The sequence below is a fragment of the Podarcis vaucheri genome, assembly GCF_965113315.1.
Source record: "Podarcis vaucheri genome assembly, chromosome: 14".
In the NCBI taxonomy this organism is placed as follows: domain Eukaryota; kingdom Metazoa; phylum Chordata; class Lepidosauria; order Squamata; family Lacertidae; genus Podarcis; species Podarcis vaucheri.
Window position 1 is genome coordinate 22,374,604 of NC_138752.1, and position 26,919 is coordinate 22,401,522.

Consider the following 26,919-nt stretch of genomic DNA (forward strand, 5'->3'; position numbering starts at 1 on the left):
CCGCTCAGAGATTGAGGTGGCATGCAACAATACTTATCTTGGCTATCAAAGGTCAGGGAGAATTATGTATTCAGCATTCAGCAATACTAGACTGTTCAGTATTCTGGAGGCCTAAACAGACTGACCTGCCATAATTCTAGAATCTAAGTTATGGAAGACAGAAGCAAATTTATCCTGAATTCTGACACCACACCTAGGTCCTTGGTCCTTCTGTGCATTTCATATGTTAAAAGAAAGTACTTCTTCACACAGTACATAGTTAAACTATTGAATTTGTTCCCACAAGAGATAATGATGACCACAAAGCTGGATGGCTTTAAAAGAGGATTAGACAAAATTCATGGATGAGAAGGTTATTAATGGCTACTGGCCATGTTGGCTGTGTTCTGCCTCCACTCTTGGAGTGGAGTATGGCTGAATACCAGTTGCTTGAAACTGCAGGAAGGGATATTGCTTTTGGGTTCAAGTCCTGTTTTTGGAATTCCCATAGGCATATTTTTGACCACTGTGAGGACAGGATGGACCTGGACTAGATGAACTCTCACCTGATGCAGAAGGACCGCTCTTATGTCCTAAATGTCACGGTTTATGGTGATTGATCTGTGGTAGTGGGCACACCACATCCAAAGCATTTCCTTGCAGGCATGAATTTGGTCATTGGGCACATTTACTGTAATAGAATTTTTAAAATCACTGGTAGAAACGTTTGTGCCTAGTTTTTAGCCCTGCAAAGGAATCTTCATCGTCTACGTAGTTTAGAATTGGTAAAGGCTTTATTTGTTTCCAGTGTGGTTTTCATTAACTATAGTGACAAAGACAATTGTTGCTAAGGACACCAGTTTCCTTTCATGGAAGTGAAATCATAATACAAACCAGAATTTGGCATCCTGTTGTCTAACCAAAGTTGGGACAAACTGATCTGTGTCAGCAGATGTTAACCCCTTGTTCTTGCTGAGGTTGAATTCTGAGAAGAGGTTTCAATTTATGGATCCAAAGGGCACTTCTCTGAAATTCCAGAGCATAGAGCCAGTTAACACAGAAACCTATAGGTGAGCTTAAATGTGGTCAGAAGCTTTTGGGTGACTGTTGCAGCTTTTAACTCTGATAGCTAAAAAGTAACCATACAGAGCCCCTGACTGCCCATTTCTCCTAACCATCTACACTTTCAGCTGCAGATTTGGTCTACAGCTATTTGCTCCGGTTGGTGGCTGGACTCCTTCCTTTATTCCCGACGAGCTGGGTGACTGAGCAACCTCACACCTAGATTTTTCTGTAACAAGATAGCAGCCTCCTGAAATAGCAGAGGGGAATCAAGGAAGTTGCAGTGAAATTGACTATCCTGTGACTTCCTTGTTCTTATCTGCTGCTACAAAAACCAGATACTGCCATAGGGCAGGTAAATAAGTGGTCAGCTGCACCAAGAGAAGACTGAAATTGAGCTCTGTATGATTAATAATTGCAACTGATAGCTGCGACAGTCGACTCAGAGATTCTTTCGCAAAATACAGTGTGAACTGGCCCATGGAGTTCTTTGAGGTTCTTGGAAGGGGAAGCTTATCTGTGACTATACTGGTCTAGTTAAAGTTATTGCTTCTTTACCTATTTTGCGTCTTTCACCCCACCCCCAAAGAACTAGAGTTTTCCTTGACAAATTAAAAGTAGCAGTTAATTTTTCATTAATTAACTTGCTAACAGTGCTGATTACACGATTCTTGGCTGTCAACAGGAGCTCCTGCAAATAATCATTAAAGGATTAATGGAGGGGGAACAGCAGGGGTCAGCAACCTTTATCAGCCGTAGGCCAGTCCACCGTCCCTCAGACCATGTGATGGGCCGGACTATATATTTTTTTCGGTGGGGGGGAGGGGGAATGATCAAATTCCTATGCCCCACAAATAATCCAGAGATGCATTTTAAATAAAAGCACACATTCTACTCATGTAAAAACACCAGGCAGACCCCACAAATAACCCAGAGATGCATTTTAAATAAAAGGACACATTCTATTCATGGAAAAACACGCTGATTCCTGGACCGTCCGTGGGCCGGATTGAGAAGGCGATTGGGCCACATCCGGCCCATGGGCCTTAGGTTGCCGACCTCTGGGGAACAGCATTAGCCTTTACATCCACCAGCATCTGATATATCACCTCTGCAATTAGGCAATGTCCTCATGGGCTGGCTGTGTTGCTTTGCGAAATTGTAAAGGGCTCCTTTCAGTGCTAAGCAGAGTCCTTTTTAGCTGGCAGTAGAGTCAGCAGCTGCAAAATGTTTACATGTAACAACTGGGATAAACCCATTTTTTAATAGTTGCGTGCAGTTTTTCTGTTCAAGTCTAGATAGCATCATATGTTCAAACTCAAACTCAGAAGTTACATGCTGCAATTACGCAATTTCCCTCAGGGAGTAATTTTTAAAGGAACCCTGCCAATACTTGAAAATATAGCGCTGATGTTGCTTTGGCTGGGCATCTGATGCTCGTGTGTCGGGGTTGTTTTTAACATTAAATCATGCTGGTTTTTGGAAATGAACGAATTGGCTTAGGTATCATCTGTAAGACAAGAACTGTATCAAGTAAGACCCTCTCCCCCGCTCCACATCCCCAGCCCCAGCTTAAACTAAATTGCAATAGTTGGCGCGGTTACATAGACTGGATATCATACAGTAAACCTTGCACAACAGTGGCTGAATTTGGAATTGATCAAACACCAAAGGAACACCAACTTTGGCTTCTCCCGCTGATTCACTTCCACATAAGCTGATTTAAAATGTGGTCTCTGGTGTGTGTGTTTTTTCAAAAAAAGATTTCCCAACCAAGCCTGTAGAGACACACACACCACAATTGTTCAGCCCAAATATATGAATTGATTAATTGGAGCCATTTATTCAACTCCATATAAGCATGACTTTAAAAGGCATAAGACCTTTAAAAGCCATCCTCAGCTTGAAAAGCCCACAGCTCTCCAAACTGCGAAACATGGGACTCTTAAGAGGCAAGCTAGACATAATGTTAATATTCCCTCTCCCTCTCTCTCTCTCTCTCTCTAGCACCAGGTCCCAGCTGGTATCTTAAAAACTGAAAATTAATGTTGTCAAGTATTTCTGTAGATAATTGCCTTGTAAACCTAGTTGTGGCCTGAGAGCCCATCCCATTTGTGTAAGAGTACAGTGGTACCTCAGGTTAAGAACTTAATTCGTTCTGGAGGTCCGTTCTTAACCTGAAACTGTTCTTAACCTGAGGTACCACTTTAGCTAATGGAGCCTGCCGCTGCGCCGCCGCCACACAATTTCTTTTCTCATCCTGAAGCAAAGTTCTTAACCCGAGGAACTATTTCTGGGTTAGCAGAGTCTGTAACCTGAAGCATCTGTAACCCAAGGTACCACTGTACCTACAAGTGTGACTTGCAGTTTTTAAAAGTTGCAGGAAAACTTTTTCTGACTTCTGGTCTCCCTTCCCCAGGTTCTGCTGAGATGGGTAAAGTACAGGTAATCATTATCCAATCATGGGTCTGTCTTTTTTCTGAATTGAGTGGCCACTAAAGTATTCTCCACCTTATTCTCTGAGGATCTTACCAGAGATTTGTGCTAGATATTTCCCCACTACTATACCAGAGGAATCCTAGACCTGCAGAGTTGAGAAGGGCCACGAGGGTCAAGGAAGAGAATAAAGCCTATGTGTTGGTAGTGTTGCTCAGGCAAAGCACTTTTGGTCTTGGACAGCCCTTCTGCATTGCTGGATACTTTCTTCTTGAACAAGTAGTTTAACTGACCTGCATGACTGTGCACACACCTGTGTACAGTCCTTACTTCTCCACTTTGTGTGTGAGACATTTTGCCCCAGGGGAGTAATTTTAAAATGGCATGTGTTAAGTTGTGGGCGAACATATCAGACGACACAGCGATTCTTCCAAAGCAGCTCTTTATTTGTAAGCTGGAACAGAACTGAACTGAGGAGCTCAGCCTGCTTATATAGAGCTCCAGAACAACGTAACTGTTGCAACTTTCTAAAACTATCCAATCACTGAACGTCACTTTCGATTCTTCATTTGCATACAAACTATCCAATCACTGAATGTCACTTTCGATCCTTCCTTTACATAATTATCTACAGTATCCCCCTGCTGGCCCAGGGTGAGAACTTCAGTACATAACACCCCTCCCCATCGAGATAAGGCGTCAGTTACAATCGTAATGGTTTCCTTATATACAGCACTACACGTAATGGTTCAATTAGGCACAAAAGCATATCGGTTACATTTCACATACTTAGACCAACAGTGATACATGTCCAACAACATAGTCCTTTAAATAGGTTGGGCGCTTGGAAACTCTGCCAGACCGCCGGGGACTGGTAGCCAAGTCTGGGGGGGCCACCCAATTCTTCCTGAGGCTGTGGTGCGACCCTAGGTGGCGTTGAAGCCAAGTCCCCTGGATCCGCTGCTGTGGGTGGAACCTCCGCAAGTGGGTTTGGCGGAATGTCAGGCACGGCAGTGGTCTGAGTCTGTGGTAAGTCTGGCAGACCCTCTGAAGTGGATTGGTTCAGCTCCACGCCAGCAGTTTGTGAGAGAGGTGTAGGTGGAGCCTCACCATCTGTAAGTGTCTGTTCCAGAGCCACAAGCGCAGTTGGGGGCACCACGATAGTGTCCAAGTCCCCAACCCTGCGCCTAAACTGGTCTATGTGCCGGCGCCACAAGCGTCCGTCTTCGAGTGCCACCTGGTACAAGCGAGGTCCAGTGACTCCCACTACTGTGGCTGGCACCCAAGGAATGTCCCCCACAAAGTTCCTGGCAAAGACCTGGTTTCCTGGAACAAATGACCGTGGCGCATTGGCACAGCCTGGGGGTTCGGCCACGGCAAAGTCTGGGTGCAGCCGGTCAAGCGGGGATCTGAGGCGGCGGCCCATAAGCAGTTCGGCAGGACTCTGCCCTGTGGCCGCATGAGGGGTGATGTGTTGTACGAACAAGTATTCGGCGACCCGCTCTTGCCAGTCTCCCCGGTCCAGGCGCGCCAGTGCCTCTTTTGCCGAGCGCACCATTCTCTCTGCTTGCCCGTTGCTGGATGGATGAAATGGTGCCATTAGGGCATGGCGGAGGCCCAGTCCCAAAAGATACTGCTCAAAAGTGCCTGACGTGAACTGTAGTCCGTTGTCGGAGACAAGGACATCAGGACACCCATGCATCGCAAAGAGGCCTTGCAGCACCCGGATGACGGCCTTGGTAGTGGTGGAGGGCATCAGGGCCACCTCCAGCCATTTGGAATAGGCGTCCACCACTACCATAAAGGTCTGGCCATGAAAGGGGCCAGCCAGATCGATGTGCACCTTCAACCAGGGTGTCTTGGGCATCTCCCAGGTGTGTCCCTTAGCTGCCGGTGGCTCAGGCCTCGATTCTTGGCACGCTTGACAGGCGGAAACCCAAACAGTGATGGCATCCTTACTCCTCTCTCCCTGGGGTGAAAGGGTGAATTACTGGTTTTTGTCTGCATCTCAGAGAACAGCCTCTGAACTGAAAGGAAGCTGCCCAGCTAAAACACTTCTTATCACCTGCTGACTCACAAGAGGAATTATTTGAACATATTGCCCCCTCCCCCAAGTCTTAAGAAAATCTTTTCCAAGGACTTAGGGCTAATAGGGACATATTTCTAAAAGACTGAATGGTAAAAATGGACCCATGGTCAGTTGTTTCATAGTATTATTATTCATGCACCCAGTATATTTAACTTTTATTATTCATTGTCCTATTTGTGGTGTTGTCCATTGTCTCCTTATTATATACAGTATATTTTTTAACATTGCAAATATATTTTAATATTTATGGGTCATTTTGCTGATTGTGTTCTTCCATATAGGAGCCCTGATGTTCAGTTTTGTCCTCTGGATGCTGTAACAAACACCTCATCATGTAATTAATTAACTATACCAGATACCCATATAAGCCTATAATCCTCATGTAAGCCTGAATTTCAGCTTTCCTTGTACACCACCCCCTTAATTGCTGGCAATTTTCACTTATTTTCTTTTAGCACATAAGAGTATGATGGCCAAGCTTTTCCCACCAAAGGTTTCAAAAACTGCAAAACAGCAGAACATGATGGAAAGTTGCCACATAGAGGCCCCTGCATTGTACTTGGCTTGTTAATTAAGTGTTAGTTTATTGGCAAAAGGTAGAAGATTTTCTACTCAACTGCATCCTCCATAAAAGGGTAAACTATCTGCCCCCTTTTTAACATGCCAGTTAAGAAGGGCTTAAAATTGGTTCTTTACTGAGAACATGTCCAAAAGACTCTGAAGCTGAATTGTGCTAAAACAAGGGGTGTTGCTATGCTGCGTGCCGGCTTATTTCAATCTGATAGGATATGGCTCTCATTATAGAAGGGATTTGATTTGGCACCAAGCATGCTGGCATGTGTTAAGCACGTTGTGTAGCTGGGCTCACACCATAGGTGAAAAGCCCTTTGGGGCTACTCTAAAATTCTGTGTCTGCTTTTCCCCCAAGATACTGCTCCAAAAAAGAATAAGGATGATCAGAGAATCTACAGAGTTGTAGAGTTGGAAGGGACACAATAGCACAACCCCCTATAATGCAGGAAGCACAACTAAATAATCCACTCTAAATAAACTTCCACTGAAGGAGAGTCCACTGTTTTCTCAGGCAGTCCATTCTACTGTTGGACAGCTCTTACTGTCAGCAGTGGCAGAGGAAGGGGTGTGTGGTAGGGGCGGTCCGCCCTGTGTATCACCACGGGGGGGGGGTGACAAAATGCCGGGCGGCACTCACTGCGGGGCCTGCAGCGCGCCCGAGACACACGACTCTCCTGGGAGAGACACGGTGGCTTCGGTGCGCGCAGACTCCACACTGCCCAAACAGTCCGCCTGCTGCCTCCGCCCCAGCCGTAGGGCGGCTGAGTAGGAGGAGGCAGGCAGACTCCCGAAGCCCCGTGGCGCAGCTTCCTCCACTGCTGACTGTCAGAAAGTTATTCTTAATGTTAAGTCTTGTAATTTGAACCCTATTCTGGAGAAGCAGAAAACAAGCTTGCTCTATTTTCTATGTGACATGCAATAAGAACGTATAACGTAGACTAATTTCACAGCATGAACCCAAATATACAGTCACTCCATTTTGTATGAACAGTCATGAGCCTTTGAAAGTTGTCACTGGTAAGGGGGTGAATATTATTCTATTATTATTAATAAAAATTTATAAGATTCATAAGTTCATAAGATAAATTCTATGTTATTATGTTATATTATGCTATATATTATATATTATGTTATATTGCATAAAACAATAACAACCTTACAAACAAACTGGATGAGAATGGCCCCTGTAAAGTGCAGCTGGATCCATTGTCTCACACTATTAAAGGCAACTGAACCCCAGGCCACCTCTGTGTGGGAGAAACATTTATTGCAAGTAAATAGATCTCTTGTCTCTTAGCTGGGGGTGGGGAAACTAAGCTTGAAATAATTAAAGCTGCTATTGAAGGATTGTGGGCTTTAGTTCCCCCCTTTACAATTAAATAAGGTCCTAATTAAAGTAAAAAACAAAACAAAAAACTTTAGATGGGTGCATGTTTTGTTCATACATGCCTGAAGTGTTTACCTAGCTTTCTGAATGTTGTGCTTTCAGCAAAAGGTCACCTATGAAACCTTTTGGAAGCAGGTACCCAGAGGGGTAATGAAAACAGAGTGAATAAAGGATACTTCCTTTATGAAAATTGGAGTGGAAGTGACTATTTCTATCATATACTGGATGACTATGTGAATATAAATTTATTGATAGCTATGACAGAGCCAATAACAAAATTCAGACAGCTGATGCTCTTTTGAACACCAGATGCTAGGTATTATCAGCAGGTGATAGAGGTGGGCATGAGGGTAGATTGCTCTAGCGTGCCCTGTCTGTGGACTTCCATGAAAAATTTGATTTGACCACTTTTGGCCAACAGAATACTAGGTTTAAGTTGTCAGTTATATGAACAGTCTATGTCAACTGCAGGCCTATGTTCCATTTGATTATGAGCCTACATGTCGGAACAGGCTTTTGGGCTGGCTGTGCAAAATATTTACACATATCCTACCCTGCAGCAATTGCAGCCTCTGAGCATGATGTGGTGCTGGTTATGCAGCAACTTGGGCTTGCCAATCAGAAGGTCGGTGGTTCGAATCCCTGCAATGGAGTGAGCTTCTATTGCTCTGTCCCAGCTCCTACCACTCTTCAAAAATATTTGCACTGGCGTTCAAAAGCACACCAGTGCAAGTAGATAAATAGGTACCACTGTGGCGGGAAGGTAAACAACATTTCCATGCGCTCTGGCTTCTGTCATGGTGTTCCATTGTGCCAGAAGTGGTTTAGTTATGCTGGCCACATGACCCGGAAAGCTGTCTGTGGACAAACGCCAGTTCCCTTGGTCTGAAAGCGAGATGAGCGCCGCAACCCCATAGTCACCTTTGACTGGATTTTGCCATCCAAGGGTCTTTTACCTTTTATGCAGCATCTAGTAATCAAAGTTAGATTTTTATTTTTAATTTTTAAAAAGCATAATCAATAATACAAAACATAAGAGTACAGTTGTATTTTCCAGATGAATAGAGAGTCAATAATGTCACAGAGACTAGATTTTGACACATAAAGGAAATCTCACCAAATCGCATCTTCCTTACCATTAGAAATGTGTAATTTGTGAGTTACTTTCACTGCAGTAGCCAGTCTACATTTTCTTGAACCACAATGGAAGTTTAAGTTATGTACTGGACCAAATAAGTTATCACTGCAGCCAACATCCAAATAAGAAGTTCCTTAAATCAGAAAGTTGCTGTTTGATCATCCCACAGATTCAAAAGGGCAAGTTGTGGGGAGGTCTGAATGGAAAATTTAATTTTTTAAAAAAATTCTTTTAAAAAGTCAGTCCAAAATTTAGATGCCAGAGGGCATTCCCATTGGAAGTGGGAAAATGTTCCCCTGCTACTGCAACCACAATAACCTGTGGGATATTTGAAATCATATCAGAAACGGCACAGAAGTACAGTGCCACCTGTGCAGATTTTTAAAGGAATATCCCCTTACATAAGTTGAGGTTGATTTACAGATTGTAGGTGTCCATATTGCATTCCACTTAGGGTCATCTAAGCGGAGGTCCTTTAAAGCCTTCTAATGAGCCTTTAGAGATATCAAGAAGTTCCTTATAAATGATAGACCTGGGATAGCTCAGTTGGTAGATCATGAGACTTAATAATTGTGGGTTCAAACCCCATGTTGGGGGTTGTACTTAGATGACCCTTGTGGTCCCTTCCAACGATTATATGAATTTATAACGGATACCAGTTCTCTGCCTAGATGACCCAGATTTAATAAATCCTTGAAATTTAATGAGAGGTCTAGTCTCTTTTGACTCAAGGGCAGGATCAGCCTGTAATTATTGTCACTTATAGATAAATAGCCAATTAAGCCCCGAATTTCCTACAACTAGCCTGACTTGCTATGTTCTGTAACTTTGATTATTTTGTTTTGTTTCGTTTGTAATTTTGATTTTGCATAAAAACAAAAACAATGTTAGACTACATCTCAACATTTGGCTTCCATTCCTAGCTATCATAGACCTACGTATCAACAGTTTTTATCCATCTTCATGAACTTGATTTTAAAAGAAAAAGGCACTTTACAGTGTCACGTGGCAATAAATGTTAAAGGTTATTGATACTTGCACCAAGAAAGTACTTCCTTTTCGTTTCCCTTCAACCTGCTTCCATTCAGATTCATTAAATCCCAAGTCCTAGCATCCTCAAAGCAGGGGCGGATACCCTGTGACCCTCCCTATGTTGAACTTCCATCAGCCTCATCCTCACTGCCAACAGTCAGGGATGATGGCAACTATAGTCCAGCAATATCTGGAGGGCTACAGTTTAGCCACCTGTCTTAAAATAACTTCTCTCTGCTTACTGTTTTGATGATTGTTCACGATTTTATATACCTCTGTCATACCCCTCCTTTCCATCCTGGTGCACCTCCTCCTTGGAGCAATCTGTGAGCAAATTGCTCAGTATTATTCCTTAATGACTCATAATTTTATTTCTTATGACAAGCTGCTTCAACGTGTTTGTGAAAGGCATGAGCTGCTTTTGCTGGCACTGATGGAACCCTTCATTATCTTTTACAGGAATTGCCTATCTTGGAGGCATCTGCAGTGCGAAGAGGAAGTGTGTTCTTGCAGAAGACAATGGGCTGAACCTGGCATTTACCATTGCTCATGAATTGGGACACAAGTAAGAGGTCACCATTATATCTGCAGCAGTGTCTGAGGGTGTTGTGACTAGGTTATGGATTGCTGCTGTTGTTGCAGCAGCTAGTATTCCTAGTGAAATTTCATATTTGTTGTGACTGGATGGTAGTGGATATTTCTTAAGCAAAGCATAAGTGAACTTCCAAAGAAAACCAAATATTTCAGTGAAACTAAATTAGTTCACCATTTCCCAAGGCGGTCTCTGAATTTTACCAATTTGATATTTGAGGTCATTTTGAAAGTTCCACCCTTTAGATGAATTGCTTTAAGGAATTCTAAGAAAAGGCAAGAGAGTTTCTGTAAGACCAGCAGAAGAACAGCAACATTTCTTAAGCATGCTTTTTGTACATTGCTAATGTACACTCTGACAATCGATAGAACACTTATTATAGATGAAGTCTATATTTACACAAAGGCAGCATTGACTGCCCCTACAAACTTCAATCATTCCTCTACTGTCCAAAAATCTTCTGGATCCAGCAAATAATAGCAAATCAAAAATGCATTTTTAAAAATCCAAATGTGAATAATTGTTGAAATGCAGAAACCTAGAATGTTGAGTAGCATATAGGTCTAACTAAAATTGCTGGTATAAATTAGCTATTTGTTTTGAAGATTTGCATTTAATAATTTAAAAAAATTAAACAATGCAAATACATACTTATGATTAAGCTGTGTCTTAGTCATATTGGTCATTGTGATACGGTTGATGGCTGTCTGTCCTTTGCAGTATTCAAAGTTGGCAGTGCTGCCTGAAGCCTGATAGACGATGGTTATAGAGAATGCATTGCTGTTGCACTGTATCCTACAAATATCCCATAAGCATAGGTTTGTTCAGGCTCGGGGCACACAATTATCTATCTATATCTATATCTATATCTATCTATCTATCTATCTATCTATCTATCTATCTATCTATTGATATAGCATGTACTGATCCATTAAAAAAAAAGCAACTCACATTGGTTTTCCACTGATAAAAATGACTATGTATGTTGAGCTTAAGGATAAAGAATTTCAGTAGTAGAGTAGATGCTTTTAGGTAAAGGACCCCTGGACAGTTGAGTCCAGTCAAAGGCGACTCTGGGGTTGCGGCGTTCATCTTGCTTTTAGGCCGAGGGAGCTGGTGTTTGTCCACAGACAGCTTTCCAGGTCATGTGGCTAGCAGGACTAAATAACTTCTGGTGCAACGGAACACCATGATGGAAACCAGAGCACACAGAAATGCTGTTTACCTTCCCGCCACAGCAGTACCTATTTATCTACTTGCACCAGAGTGCTTTCAAACTGCTAGGTTGGCAGGAGCTGGGACAGAGCAACTGGAGCTCACCCCGTTGTGTGGATTCGAACTGCCAACCTTCTGATCTGCAAGCCCAAGAGGCTCAGTGGTTTAGACCACAGCGCCACCAATCTTCCTGGGCTACGAGTGATTGCCGAAGAAAAAGAAGATGCTTTTAAGGAGAATATTTATTTTATATACTTTGCAAGGATTATTGCAACACAGAATGTCAAAGCAGATGCAATATTATTTATGAAACCATCAGTGCACATGCCCCAGGAGATTGCAAACTATTTTTTGTTGTCTTCAGGGATGACCACCAAGGAAACAGAAATACAGTAATACCTCGAGTTGAATGTTTTTTGGGTTTCGCCGCTCGCGCATGCGCAGACGCTCAAAATGACGTCACGAGCATGCGGGGAAACGGCAAAACACAACCCGCGCACACGCAGATGTGCCGTCGCAGTTCAGGATGCGAACGGGGCTCTGGAACGGATCCCGTTCGCATCCTGAGGTACCACTGTAGTTGCCAATTGGGCAACTACAGAAGCTTATGCTAATGCAGAAGCTGTAAGCTCAGATTTCTCCTTGTATGTGAGCAGGCTTATTTGATGGTGGAAAATGGTTTCGGAAAATGTTCGTCAGATACGTTTCCCTTACCATGGCCTTTGACACCTGAAATGTGTGTTTTCAGGGGCCCCTCTATTCCTGTGATTGTAATCTCTTTAATCTCTTTTTAATTTTGTATCTGGGACCTGCTGGAGATGCGTGGGTAAATAAAAATGATGGTGGTGATGATTATGATTATGATGATGCAGCAGACGGCATCAGATACCTATCCCATCCCTACCGGTGACTGGTGGTGAGCTAGAGGTACCACCTTTTCTGGAGCATTGAGAGGGCCTGTGCATGATGCTGCACAACATTCTGGGGGTGGGGCTCTGAACATTGAGTCCGGCACCCTTTTGGTGAGCAAAGGAATGAAGAGCAACTACATGGAATCTAATTGCATGTATGTTTACCCAGAAGCAAGCCCTTTGGGGATCAAAGGGGCTTATCCCTGAGAAAGCACGCACAGACTCACGCCCTTGGTTAGGAATACAGACTGAGGTGTTAAGCTATGGGTGCTGAACCTTTGGCCCTCCAGGTGTTGCTGAACTACAACTCCCAGCAGCCCCAGCAAGCATGGTCAATGGCCAGGGATAATGGGAGTTATAGTTAAGCAATATCTGGAGGACCAAAGGTCCCCCCACATCTGTGCTAAACCAACGGCTTTAAGGAAGAGATGGATTTTGAGGTTGGGAATTCCTCTTCTATCTGTTAGCAGAACAACTAGACTAAAGTTGATGAAGTCCAGAGAAAAGAAACTTTCCTGATAACAAACTGAACAAGAATAGAGTATAATGAGGAGAAACTTATTTGCAGGCCTAATTGAGAGCAGGAAGACATATTCAACCACACATACTGAGGTAAACCTCCTTCTCTCTCCTGCCACCTGCCAAATCTCAACCATCTTCTCCCTTCCAAATGACTAGAACCTCCAGACAATCAGAGTCCTCTGTCAGCCAGACCAGTAACAGAATTAACCCCTTAAGTCACACAGCGAATGATTCTTGCATTTGTCCTTCCAACACTGTCCCTTCAGCTACATTTCCCACAAAGCTTCTTCAGAAGTCCCAGGAATGACTTTACGAACTTCTGCAAAAGGTCAGAAAAAGAATCAATGATTCTATTTTAAACTCATACACTTGCATACCGCAAAAACTAAAATGAAAAGGGAAGAAGGGGAAAACCCTCAAAAGAAATCATTGGACACAGATCTGCAAACATTTTTACTGTTTGCATGGCCCTGATGATGCATTACTTTTTAATAACAAATATTTGCTTTAAAGTCAATCTTTAAGAAGAAGAAAATCTTTGCTGAGTTTAGAAGCAACATTTCCCCCAAATACGTATTTTGAATACTTAAAAGAGTGGGTGAAGTTTCTATGGGGTTCTACATCATGCCTTCATGTAAAAATGAACTCCACTCATAATAAACATAATATATTTGAGGCTTATTGTACCTGATAGTGTTCAGTAACTGTAAAAAAGAAATACGTGGCTTCTCAATTCTTGATGGCGTACTTGGGGCAGGTACAGGAAATATTTCAACTCCTACCAGACTTGACAAGATGAAAACGAATGTCCTGTTCCCCTTCCGTTGACACTGAAAGGCGGCCGAGCCAAACTGGGAATGGTTTCAACAGAAGTGAACGATGGGAAGCCTTGTTTTTATTTGAACCATATGAACCAGGCTGTTATATCAATTCTCAGCCTTAACAACACACTAATCTTTGAGTTGGAGGGTGAGAACACCATTGTTCTGTGTCAAAAAGATTTTGCAGAAAGTAGCTCAGTAGTTTTCCAGCTTCTGAAGAATCCACATTTATCATCACCATCATCAATATTATTATTTATTAGATTTCTTAGACATGGTTTACAAAACAGTCTCAATGTGGCGTACAGGCAGTTTAAAACATACAAAATATAAACAAAAATATAGCAAGGACACACAACCATTAAGCTTACCATACTAAAACCACACCATTCTACAAAAACCTGAAATACCACTCTCATAACTTCCAGTTAGACAGATGCTGGTAAAAAATTAATAATCAATCCATTAGTCTTGTGATCTGGTAGGTACTTGTCAGCTAAGTGTTAGGGTCCTGAGTTGTGTATGGCTTTATAAGTTAAAACCAGCACTTTGAACTGGGCCTAGAAATGAATAATTAGCCAGCGCACTTGGTCCAGAATTGGTCATACGTGGCCAGACTGGCTGGGACCCATTATCAGTCTGGCCACTATATTCTGCACTGCATTCTGCAGTTTGCAAACCATCTTGCAAGGCAGTCCCATGTGTTATTGTAGTAACTTTACCTGGAGGCAGGTATTTTGGCACCTGAGGCAAACCACAAAATGGTGTGCCCCCTCCCCACCAAAGAAGGAGGGGTGAGTGAAGATCTACATCAGCACACCCATTTGAAATCTGTCTCGGAGCCACTTCCTTTGTTACCTTAATGGCCCGTGCTTAGAGGGCCATTACTTCACCATGAAGCTAACCTGGCTATTCCAGAAAATGAAACTATGCTGGATCCAGGAATTAGAAGGGGACTCAGGCACACAGACCCACCCACATCCTACAACTCATAACAGTATGCTTATATCTGTAGTATGGTTAGGTTCTTCTTTGTACCTGGTGCCTTCATTACATATCTTTAGATGCCAGGCAAAAAAATGTTCCTCTACAATTGGCTTTGGCCAATTAAACAATCTATGGCCTCTTGAACTGTGAAGGGGGCGGTATTGTTTTTGTTTGTTGCCATGTTATGTGTTTTTCTGTTTTTATATTGTAAAATGCCCTGTGATCCTTGGATGAAGGGCAGTATAGAAATATAATAAATAAATAAGATAAAAATAAGATAATATATATACCCGGAAATTCCAATGGAGAAACATAATTCAGCACATGTAAGATGTCTGATGAAAAGTTAGGTATCCTCCCCCCAAAGTTCTTTGCAAAAATACCTAATCTTCCATATTTGTAGCTTTCAGCAAAATCTCTTGGTAGAGCTTCCTGGTGTGGGTTAAAAGGGTAAGATGTATTGCTGCTTGACAGGAGGAAAAACAAATGATGTCTGTTCAGATCAAAGTTTCAGTTTTGGCACTCACAAACAACCTCGGCTGTTACGCTGTGGAAAAAGTGAATGAGCTTACTAATTGATGTGTCGGATTCTGAAATCCTCCACTCGTGTTGCTTGGATTTACTGCAAAAACATTGCTACAGACAGCTGCTTTATAAAAAGTTTCAGGCAGAGTTTATTCTAATGAATGAATCCATTAGAGAGTGGATTAGTATATACATGAAACATCTCCTTGTGTATTGAAGCTATAGATTCTCACATTGCTCTCTTTCTTTCTTTCTTTCTTTCTTTCTTAAAACCCTGTTCTTAAAAAAAAAACTCCCCCGCCTCCTATGGAAGTTGGATTTTTGGAAGGCCACATATTTCTTTATTTATTTCATAAAATTTATACACTACTTGATTGTAAAAAAACCTTAAAGCGGTTTACAAAAAGATAGAACAATAAAATCAAGGAAAAAATAACAACCATACAAAAGTTAACATACTAAATTGGATTAAAATTACCTCAGCTTTTAAGCATCTGGGTAGCAGGTTCCAAAAAGGGTACAGTGAAGGTGTCTGCTTGATTTCAATAGGCAGGAAGTTCCCAAGTGCAGCTGCTACTACACTAAATGATTCTTACAAATGCAGAACAGGTATTATATGGCACCTGTACCACTGCCATTTCCAGCAATTAAAGCAGTTGAGTGGGCACAGGTGATATTTAGTAACATATGAAAACACTTGTAACCGGCTAGTTTGTGAAAATCCAGCATCCACATTACTAGTTGTTAAGATAAAGAGGAAGTCCATTGACAATGGTTTTCAGAATGGAGGCAGGCACAGAAACATGTGAGAAAGAACCACATTATTTTGGCCCAATATACTTTATAGTCCACCATTCTTTCAACACTCTTCCACTTGATGCTCCTGAAAAGCAGAGTTTGGAGAAGATACAATCCTCTGCTGTCTTATCCCCACAAACTGGTATATCGCTTCTGTTCATGGTGCTATGGTTAATTGATTTGGAAATCCAGATTTTTTAGTTAGGCAGCACCAGATAATGGTGTTATTTAGAAAACGGATTTAAACTATTTTCCTTTGTCTAGACAGAATAATGGACAAAGGGCCCCTCCAGACTGTTGTTTTATTGTGGGTGTATTCTGCAAGATGTTATTGACACAGTAATAGCAATTAATGGCGGATTTATTCTGCTTTATTGGTTGCTCTTTGATGCTTCCCCTGTGCTAACATATTTTTGCTGTCCGGAGAGGGCTATAGCGCAACACAAGCAGAACAAAAATACACCAGAACATTTGTGGCATAGAAAGTTATGGGAATTTGGCAGGATGTAACAGCATATGCACTGTGTGGAAATGAAACAGTGTGACTGCCTAAAAACTTTTGCAGATGCAAATAGTATTGAAAGCGGGACTGTGTATGACCACTCCAATAGCATAATGAGCACAGATCATTGTGAATTTGGAATAAAAAGGAAGGAGCCCTTAAACTTTGCAGAATGTTTTATTGGCCAAGAAAGAGAAGGGAAAAACTACATGGTTCCATGCAACTTCTGATGGGTACCCTTCCTGCCCTGAGGCTTGCACACAAATATCTTCATGTAGAGCAGAGGTTGAACCAGGAATGCCATGGTCTAAAGCAGTCTTCTGCAAACCCAAGTCTCCTGTACAAGTCATATCATCCCTAAACATTGACCATGTTTGCTGGGGATAATGAATGTTGTAGCCCAACAATATCTAGGGACCTAAGGTGGCGCTGTGGGTAAAAGCCTCAGCGCCTAGGGCTTGCCGATCGAAAGGTCGGCGGTTCGAATCCCCGCGGCGGGGTGCGCTCCCGCTGCTCGGTCCCAGCGCCTGCCAACCTAGCAGTTCGAAAGCACCCCCGGATGCAAGTAGATAAATAGGTACCGCTTACCAGCGGGAAGGTAAACGGCGTTCCGTGTGCTGCGCTGGCTCGCCAGAGGCAGCTTTGTCACGCTGGCCACGTGACCCGGAAGTGTCTCCGGACAGCGCTGGCCCCCGGCCTCTTGAGTGAGATGGGCGCACAAACCCCAGAGTCTGTCAAGACTGGCCCGTTCGGGCAGGGGTACCTTTACCTTTACCTTTAAGGTTGTGGAAAGGACTAAAGTTAGAAACTGTCCCTGCCTGCAGTTTTTTGCTGTCCGATTTTGGATTAGCCACTGTAGGGGCTGTGTGAGTGTGTGCTTGAGCTATCGTTCTCCTCCTCCTCCTCCTGCTTCCCGTTCGCTCTCCCAGCGCCCCTGTGACTTTAGGATTGATACTCTGTGTGTCTCTCTGTGTGTGAGGGATCGTTCTCCTTCTCTTGCTTCCCGTTCACTCCCCCAGCGCCCCTGCGACTTCCAGTGCCCTGCGACTTTAGGGCGGTTCTCTCTCTCTGTGTGTGTGTGTGTGTGTGTTTTGACCTCACTGCGCTTGTTGGGGGAGAGTGTTGGTCGCAATTTTTCTTGATTTGTCTCAGAGTGGTTACTATCGTGGTTTCCTTTGGTTGTCTTAGTGCGTTGCTTTTAATTATCTTTAAGTGGGAGTGTGAGCGTTTCGGCAGCTGCTGAGCCGGAGAGGAGGGAGAGAAGCAGAGCCTGCCTGTTTTAAAGGAGCAAAGCGGGAGAGGAGAGGAGCCTCTCCTGCATTATTAGCAGCATCCTTCTCCACACACCCCACGCGTGTTCATTCTCCCCTTAAACCCCTCTCCTGCATTATTAGCAGCATCCTTCTCCACACACCCCATGCATGTTCATTCTCCCCTTAAACCCCTCTCCTGCATTATTAGCAGCATCCTTCTCCACACACCCCATGCGTGCTCCTTGTCCCTTGAGTGCTTTTCCTTCCCTCCCACTTAAAACATGGTTACAAAGCACGGATCCACATGGATCCTCAGGATTTTTGCACTGGGTCACCCCAAATTCACCATCAGATCACATAGCATGGCCATGGCTACAGCCTGCACCAAAAAACACACACGCACCCACTGTTTCATGGGGCCACAATGGCGCAAAAACGTGGTTACAAAGCATGGATCCACATGGATCCTCAGGATTTTTGCATTGGGCTACCCCAAACTCACAGTCAGATCACATGTCTGTGGCCACAGCATGAACCACAAAAATGATACATCCACTGTTTTGTTTAGAATATTTTTTTCTTGTTTTCCTCCTCTAAAAACTACGTGTGTGTTATGGTCAGGTGCGTGTTATAGAGCAAAAAATACGGTATTTAAGCACCCCAGACTGTGGGTGCACCCTCCCACATACATTTAGCAGGAACCATCTCTAAACTCCTATCCCAATGTTTCTTGTAAGGAAATGTATATAAATGACTGCAATCACTGCACTCAGATAGGGATGTAAGGAGGTAGTGATTTCTATCCTGCCCTGTGTTTGTTGCAACCAGCACTCTTTCCCACCCACTACAGTCCAGCTTCCACTAAACCCTACATTATTCATCTTGCTATCTGCTATGGCCAAAATAAACATAATTATTTAAATAATGTTTGTGAATTTTTTTTAAAAAAATGATAGCAAATGCTGCTTGTTTTTGCTTGCACAATTTCCATTTCTGACCTCAGACAAACATGTGAATTGTGGCAATTTCAATTCCTGCTTCTGCTTCCAACAGAATTTTCTGACATTCCTACATGGACCGTCCTCATCAGGCATAGAATCAGGGAACAGAGACACGCAACATCTGTCCCTGCAGTTGCCAGCAACGTGAAGCCTTTGGATTGGCTAGGCCCAGTATTAAATGCCACAGGACAAGCATTCTGTCAATGCCTGCTCAAAAGAACAGAGCCTCCTGCCTGTTAATCTCCACACTCCAGCACAAGCACTCACCCCCAGCAACATACTGCAGGGACCTTGGGTTTAGGCAGTCCAAGCCATATTCTTAGTTCAACTGCCTTTGGGGCATATTGAATCGGACAATCTCATTTGCCATCTCTCTCCCCTCCCCCTTTTCATCGCTGTGTAATTATTTCTTACTCCCAGGAGATGGGACCGCTGGGACCCCTTTCATTAGCTTGCCATTTCTGATGCATCTTGTTGAACTGAAGGTTTAGATGAGAGCTTAGGGAGCTTGTGTCTGGAAGACTTTGTCACGCAGAAGTCTGTAGGAGCAGAGAAAGATGTCAGAACACAACCACAAGCCTGAGAGCAACTTGTCTCCAGCAGTTACGAGGCCTGCACCAAATTATATCCCGCTGCACACAACCTGTGTGTGCAAGCTGGAGATGATAGAACGTGGGCACACAAGTGAGTTTTCTCAATTCCCCAAGCAGGAAGTCGAAAAAAGCAATTATCCAGATGTGTGAAGTGCAGAGATTTGCCTGTAATACATATTAAAAAATTGAAATATTTCACAAGGGACCCTTGGAACAGCCCAGAATAAATGGGAGAGAGATTCCGGTATCTTGGCCACCACAAACAACAAACTGGCTGGTGGCCATTTCTTTTCTTTAGGTTTCCTGGTTGCTGGCTTCACTCAGCGTTGCACAGGCTACGTTGCAGACATTAAGCCAAATAATGAAGCAGGCCAGAGAGAGGATTTCTGGAATGTCATGACGACGACTTAGGGATGTTTGTTTTAAAACAAACAAAAAATCCCTCATGTTTCCCCTAGAGGTATGTTATGGATTTTAGTTTGCACTTACAGATGGCTGTCATTGCATGAAAAACAAAAACTAGAATCTCCTTCTGAGATACATGATTCTGCATTGATAATATGATGCTCAGTAACTCCCCTTTTAACTATGCTTTCCAAAGACACATACTGCAGAAATTCTGCTGGCACAATATGTTGAGGTTCCGAAGAACAGGCATTTCAAGTGACAATAACAAACTAACAGAGCAATCCAAACTATAGGAAGCCAACATAACTTATGCCAGGGGCAAATCATGCATGTACAATTTACCTCTATTCCAGATTCTGTCTAGGAACAGAGCTGGGTAGATTATGCCAGTGCTACTTACTGTTACTCCAAATATCATTTGATAGCAAGGCTGCTGTCAGAGCCTGGCAGAAGGAAAACAAGCCTTTAAAGTAGTTTGACTTACACTACCCCTTTTGCCAGTATAGCTTCCTCTGGGTTGTTAGGCCACGTGACTGAGTTGAACAGAGTTTGGAGCAGAGGTAAGTCTCCCCCTGTCTTGCCCTGCCCTGCTGCCACCCTTCCTCCAGTACACTCCTTTTTTGGAAGTTGCCATTTATTGACATCTGTATATTCCCTTAAAACAATAGGTTAGTTTAAGGTCTTTCCACTGCACTTCACTTCTTCCCACTGCACTATACCCAACCAGATGAGCGGGGTATTAATATATTATTATTATTATTATTATTATTATTATTATTATTATTATTATTATTACCCATGCCTGGGAAACCTCTTGAGTACCCTATCTCTGCCCATGTGCTACTTTGATTTTCTGCTATTTCTGTTGCACATCTAGGGTAGCATATTTTTTGTCCTTTTAATTATTCATTATTTTACCCATAGAGGAATGGAAACACATTTTCAGAGTTCATTTGTACTCTGTGCTCAGCTTGACAACACTAAAAAAGACAACATTTGGTTTTTTTTTTACACTGTGGCTTCATATTTCAGGGTGACATTTGCAAACTCCACAGATATCATCACTCTGATGATGGCATCCGGGTTGCGTTTAATGTAAGGTGCCACTTCGGTGCTTCTTATCGCCATCACGACATCATACTTTGCTAATCGTTCTGTTTGCACAAGCATTTCAGCTTGCCAGATGAAATTAACCCGCCCCCCTTCTGTATTGTTCTGGGGCATAGCTGTCAACGTTTCCCATTTTTAAAGGGAAATTCACTTATTCCGAATAGGATTCCTTGCAAGAAAAGGAGAAAGTTGACAGCTATGTTCTGGGCATTCGCCAACTGCTGCCCCCAAACCAATTGTGTGGGTGCAGGGGAGGAGAGAGGAGAAAATCCAATTGCACAAGTGGGATTCCTTGCACAGGGGTTCCGCTGACAAGGCTGGTTAGTTGAATCCCATCAATTGGAACAAAAGAAGTTGCCTTATACTGAGTCAGACCGTTGATCCATCTATCACAGTACTATCTACACTGACTATCTGCAGTTTTCCAGGGTTTCAGACAGAGTTCCCTCCTAGCCCTTCCTGGAGATGCCGGGGATTGAACCTGGGACCTTCTGCATGCAAATCAGATGCTCTTCCACTGAGCCATGGCCCTCCCTCTCATTTGTTTTCATTTCCCCCATTGAATATAGCCCAGTCTTTCTCTTTTGTTGGCTTCAGGCCATTGAGGTTTAGATCTTTGTGGCAAATGGGGGAGGCCAATGCTAAAATTGCCTGGATCATGAATCTTGTGTGAAATCACAGGCTGCACTAACTCCACAGCTACCCATATTTCCCTTTATCCACCTCTGTGTCCTTTGTGTGTGCCTGCCTAATCATAGAACAACTAGGGGAAACTGCAAGGCAATGTAATGAGCAAATAATCCCTTTCTTTCATGCCATCTAAGCATGCTCTTTAGCTGTTGGCCTTAGAACCAGGAAAACCTGCTAAACCGCTGGGACTACAGAAGCCACGGTGCTTCAATTAAACATCCACCCGTATATATGTAAGATTTGCTTTCCTTGAGAAACAAGGCATGCATCTTTACCTATTGCACATGCTAACTTGTCTTGCATCTGCAGTATGCACACTCTGCAAACAGTTGCACGGAAAGCATTCCTGCTCTACTTGGGTTTGCGTCATTGGGCAAAGGAGATTACTGCCAACAAAGGCCATGATGGATTGAACCAGAACCATCCTGGCACAAAACATCTGTAAGCTTTGCCAGCTCATTATAGCCTAGCTATTCCGTGTGTCTTTGGCTTACTCAGCAGAATGAGCCCAAGTGGGGGTAGACAGCTGAGCTGCAGTGCTGTTGATTAAACTAAGATTATTTTGGCTAGGTTTCTCGAAATGTCTCAGCACTCCTCGCATTTTCCACACAGTTCCAGTATGTTGAAGTAAAACTCTGCAAGATGCTTATAAACAATGCTGTTTTTCTGGCACTGGGACATTTCGCTGGGAATGTTGGACACATACTTCAGGAAAAGCTTAGAGGAAGGGGGTAGAATTGGGGAAACTTGTTCCCCGTGGAATACAGAAGTCACCAGATTCTCTTCCCACCTGCAACTGGATAAGATGCTAGAGGGCAACAGTTGCTGCAAATCGCGGTGAAAAGAAAAGAAGGTAGATTGCTTGACTATTAGGATGTAATGTAGACATCTACACATCCTCCAACCATTATTCATTAACTGTCTTCTGATCACTAATAGTAGCCGCCATTTGCCATAGAAGCCAATAGGGAAGGGTGTGTCCAAACAACAAATCTGAAAGGGGATACTGTATGTGTTCCTGGCACTGATGCAATCCCAGAATTAACAAGCAGCTACATTTGTCCTGGGGATGCCTGGAGCACATCTGACCTTCAGATCCACTATTTGGGCACACCCTTCATTATTGCCTTCTATGGCAAATGGTTATTTGTGTTGACAGGCAGAAGAGAGGATATGGACTTACTGAAAAACATACCTGTGATATATTGGGAGTAAAGCAACAATGTTTGCAATAAGTTACCTGAAAGAGGGGGGACTGGCAATGGAGAGAGAGGCAATCTATTCTTCTCTTGGCGATTCCTTCTTGAGTACATGTAAATTGTCTTTCCTTGGGCTTTTACTTCCTTCCTACTTCTCCTCCAAGTCAGTTAGTGTTAGACTTCTTTTTGTTATAACCTCATGGCTCCATGATTGCCATATTTGAGCTTTCACCCACAATGGCTTTGTTTTCCAGAAGTAATAAATCTTAAGTTTCTTTATTCTTTCAACCAGCAGTCTTACCAGACAATATATTTCTGTGCTCTGATACCAAACTCCAACATGATGGCATCACTTCGAACGTGGGTAGGAAAACTAACACCCGGGGGCCGGATCCTGCCCAATCGCCTTCTAAATCTGGCCCGCGGATGGTCCAGGAGCCAGCGTGTTTTAACATGAGTAGAATGTGTCCTTTTATTTAAAATGCTTCTCTGGGTTATTTGTGGGGCATAGGAATTTGTTCATTCCCCCCCCCCAAAAAATATATAGTCCAGCCCCCCACAAGTTCTGAGGGACAGTGGATCCGGCCCCCTGCTGAAAAAAATTGCTGACCCCTGACTTAGAAGACATGCAAGATCCCATCCATTTACAACTTAATACCCTCAAAATGTGTCTGTTGTTCAAGATATGTCAGCTTCCCTTGCCTTACACTATAATTCAACTTAATATCAATATGTTCCAACAAATGTTTTCTGAAACAAAGGTATCTCTTTTCATGTGGCTTATTCATACTCTTATATTATTATACAATAAATTGATTTCGTTAGCTCTGGGTTTTATAGGCAAACAGGCAACCCACCGCTGCTTGCCAATTTCACTTTTGTATTCATCTTATATGTCTTCTTTTGGGAGTTGCTTTGATACCAAGCCATCGCATACAATTTCTTCTGTCACCTTCTCCCTGTGGAGAAGGCAGAGAAGACTGCACAATGCACTTCTAAAACAGTTTATGGAGCAGCCAAGCCAAATGGCTCTAGGATTTTGAATTATCTTTCCCAGCTGCTCCGATACGAGTAATAATGGAGAGCTGGGAACTATGAGGGGCTGTCAACTGGAATGCAGCCTTTCTCACTTCAAAAGGAAGTAGAAATACCATTGATGGGCAGGCAAAACATGGGTTGGGACATGGACACAGCTGAAATTTCATACCCTTTTGGTGTTAGACTTCTTGAGCCGGAGGATTTGCTAGCAAATGGACTTGTGCATAATGTTTGTTGGATTACAACAGAGTTTGGAAGCTGGCACCTGCTGAGGAAGCACTCTCCTGATGAATAAAATATCCATTTTGCATGCTTGTAGGCAACGGAGAGAGATTAATTCATTAGAGTGGGGTTGAGTTTCTTTACTCTTACTATGTGTCAAAACACCTGTCTGTAGGCATCATATTATGTTGACAGCAGAGGCGACCCAATACATTTTTCTTGCTGAGGTGAAAGGCAAGATGGCCGCCACGCTGCCATTCCACACACCGAAGCCTATTGAACTGGCCGCTGCATCTCACTTCAACACAGCAAATAGAATTTTCCGTAAAATTATGTTGTTGTTACTCTGTTCCATTTCAGTGCAGAGGAAACGAAATACAAATGGGGGGGACGTAATCACTTATGCAACGTTTACAGACTGAACGCATTGTATTCACTGGATTGATTTCCATTCTGGACATGAGGCGAATAAGGAAAGATCAGCAACTTCTGTTTTTGTCAGAATTCTCTGACATCCCTAGTTGGAAGCTCTGCTTTCCTGACCAGGCAAGGATAGATAATCAGGCTGGTAGTAATGAAAATTAGGCCTAGGCAATCTAGAGGCCTTATATATCTGTCAATCACTGTTGCATGTCCCATTTTACTTTTATGCCTGAGGATGCTAAGCAGACACAATCCTGGAAAGGAGCCCCTCAGCCTCCTCCTGTGAGGTTCCAAGGGTTGTATCCAGTGCTAGTTCTATTCAGAATTGACTCATTAAAATTAATGGACCTACATTAGTTATGTCCATTAATTTAAGTGAGTCTACTCCGAGTAGAATTAGCACCAGAGACAACCCCCAATTCAAACTCCAGCTTCTGTGGTGTAGTGGTTCGCGTCTCCGCTCCTCCACATGCAGCTGCTGGGTGACCTTGGGCTAGTCATACTTCTTTGAAGTCTCTCAGCCCCACTCACCTCACAGAGTGCTTGTTGTGGGGGAGGAAGGGAAAGGAGAATGTTAGCCGCTTTGAGACTCCTTCGGGAAGTGATAAAGCGGGATATCAAATCCAAACTCCTCTTCTTCTTCTTCTTCTAAACCAGGGCCCTTCCTTTGTTGCTTCTTTTCTCACGCATGGGTGCGTGAAGATTTGCCGGGCTATGCATTTCAGAGCCGAAACACTTTTAACATATTGAATCAGTTTAGCAACTGGCCTTCTTCCAGTGTTGCAGCTTCAGTATGAAACACCAATAAAAATTCCTAACATTCAAGTCCACTGAGGACTGAAGAGTGAGTAAAAAACACACCAAAAAACTGGGGTGGGGGGGTGGGGAGTCTCTGCATTGGAAAGGCGACTTCCAACTTGCATCATACTTGGCTCTTGCACCAACAGCAGGATGCGTCGTAGGTGGAGCTGCAGCTCTTTTGTCCTTCAGGAAGCTTCAGCAATGCTTCACGTTTTTCTTGGCACGTTGGCCCAAAAAGTAGATGTTTCAACACAGCTCACCATAAAACTTTTATTGGGGTGGGAAAATGGCCTTGTGGCATTGGATGGAAATCTGCAATGACCCTAAGGGGGAAAATACAGCTTTAATGGGACAAAGAAGAAGGGCTTATGTAACTGTTTGTGAGTTTTCATTGGGAAGAATGTTCTTCTGCATCGTAATCACTGGGAAGGCTCCCATCAATTTTTAACAGGAGTTCTGGTCAGAGCCTCAGGGCAGTAGCTAAACTTGTGTGTGCGCTGCACTAACCAGTTCCAAATTCTGCACAAAGAAAGGCTAAGTTATTTGACTGGGTTAACTGACATAAGTTAAGCAAATACTGTGCATGCTGTTTATTTGCATAGTGTATCCATGTAGTTGCTTAGGGGGGGATGTAGTTCTCCATAGGGAGGATGAGGCAGGTAGAGCACTAATGTCCAGCTTCTGAACCACAAGAGTCCTATTCAGACATTATCGTTTGCATGTACAGCAACAAGAGCAGGGTTCAGATCCATTCCGACTAGCACAACCCAGTGGCATTCATGCATACAGCATGGATGTCTGCAAGGGGGGATTTTTGCGTACAGCAGTACATGCAAAGGCTTCCACACAACATGGAACTGCAACTGTGCAGAGTTCCAGGTTGCATGAAAGCCTTCACACATACAGATTTGTGTACAAAGGCCCTCTCCCTGGAGGCATACATACAAACAGATCATTTTATTTGTATGCACCTTTCCATATTTAAACCATGCTCAAGGTGGCTTACAACATGAAATTGTGTTTACAAACATAACAAAAGTAGTCATAATAAATAAAACATCAAAATGTACACAGGTGAATTAAACAATTTCCACATATATCATGCTATGGCCTTTTAAATGTGTTTGTGGGAGGGAGTGTGTGGTTGTGGGTTTGTTTTAGTTTTATTGTGTATTTTATGTTTTCATTTTGTTATGTTATGAACCGCCCTGTAACCTTTGGATGAGAGTGGTATACAAATCAATCATCATCATCATCATCATCTAAAAGAAAGATACAAAATATCAGTAACAGCAACAACCCCCCTCTCCCGCTGGAATCAATCAGAGCCACACCCTCCCAGGCCAGGTAGGAAAAGGCCTGTAAGGTAGTGAGCAAGTCTTCCTGGACTCACAGCCAAGATGGTCTTTGGCCATTCTCACAGGTGCTGGGGGCAGGGTAGTTGGCACATGTGATAATGGGCATGGATACTCAGGAGGGTCTCTTCCTTGCTCCCATGTTGCACTCCACAGAAGGTATAAGTCCTGGATAAACTTATAAGTCCAGCTTGGTCCCCGTTTTGTACTTTCACCAGAGTGTGGCATGTACATTTTCCAGCTTTGTTGCACTGTTG

At 43.2% G+C, this 26,919-nt stretch overlaps 1 protein-coding gene across 2 annotated transcripts in view; it reads left to right on the forward strand.

The window, feature by feature from the left end:
* Window positions 1-26,919, forward strand: part of ADAMTS17 (ADAM metallopeptidase with thrombospondin type 1 motif 17) — a 184,805-nt gene that overhangs the window by 62,410 nt on the left and 95,476 nt on the right. For both annotated transcript variants that reach the window (XM_082198330.1, XM_082198331.1), the window contains exon 8: window positions 10,156-10,261. In XM_082198330.1, coding sequence (XP_082054456.1) covers window positions 10,156-10,261 — 106 coding nt within the window. The remainder of the gene's footprint in view (window positions 1-10,155; window positions 10,262-26,919) is intronic.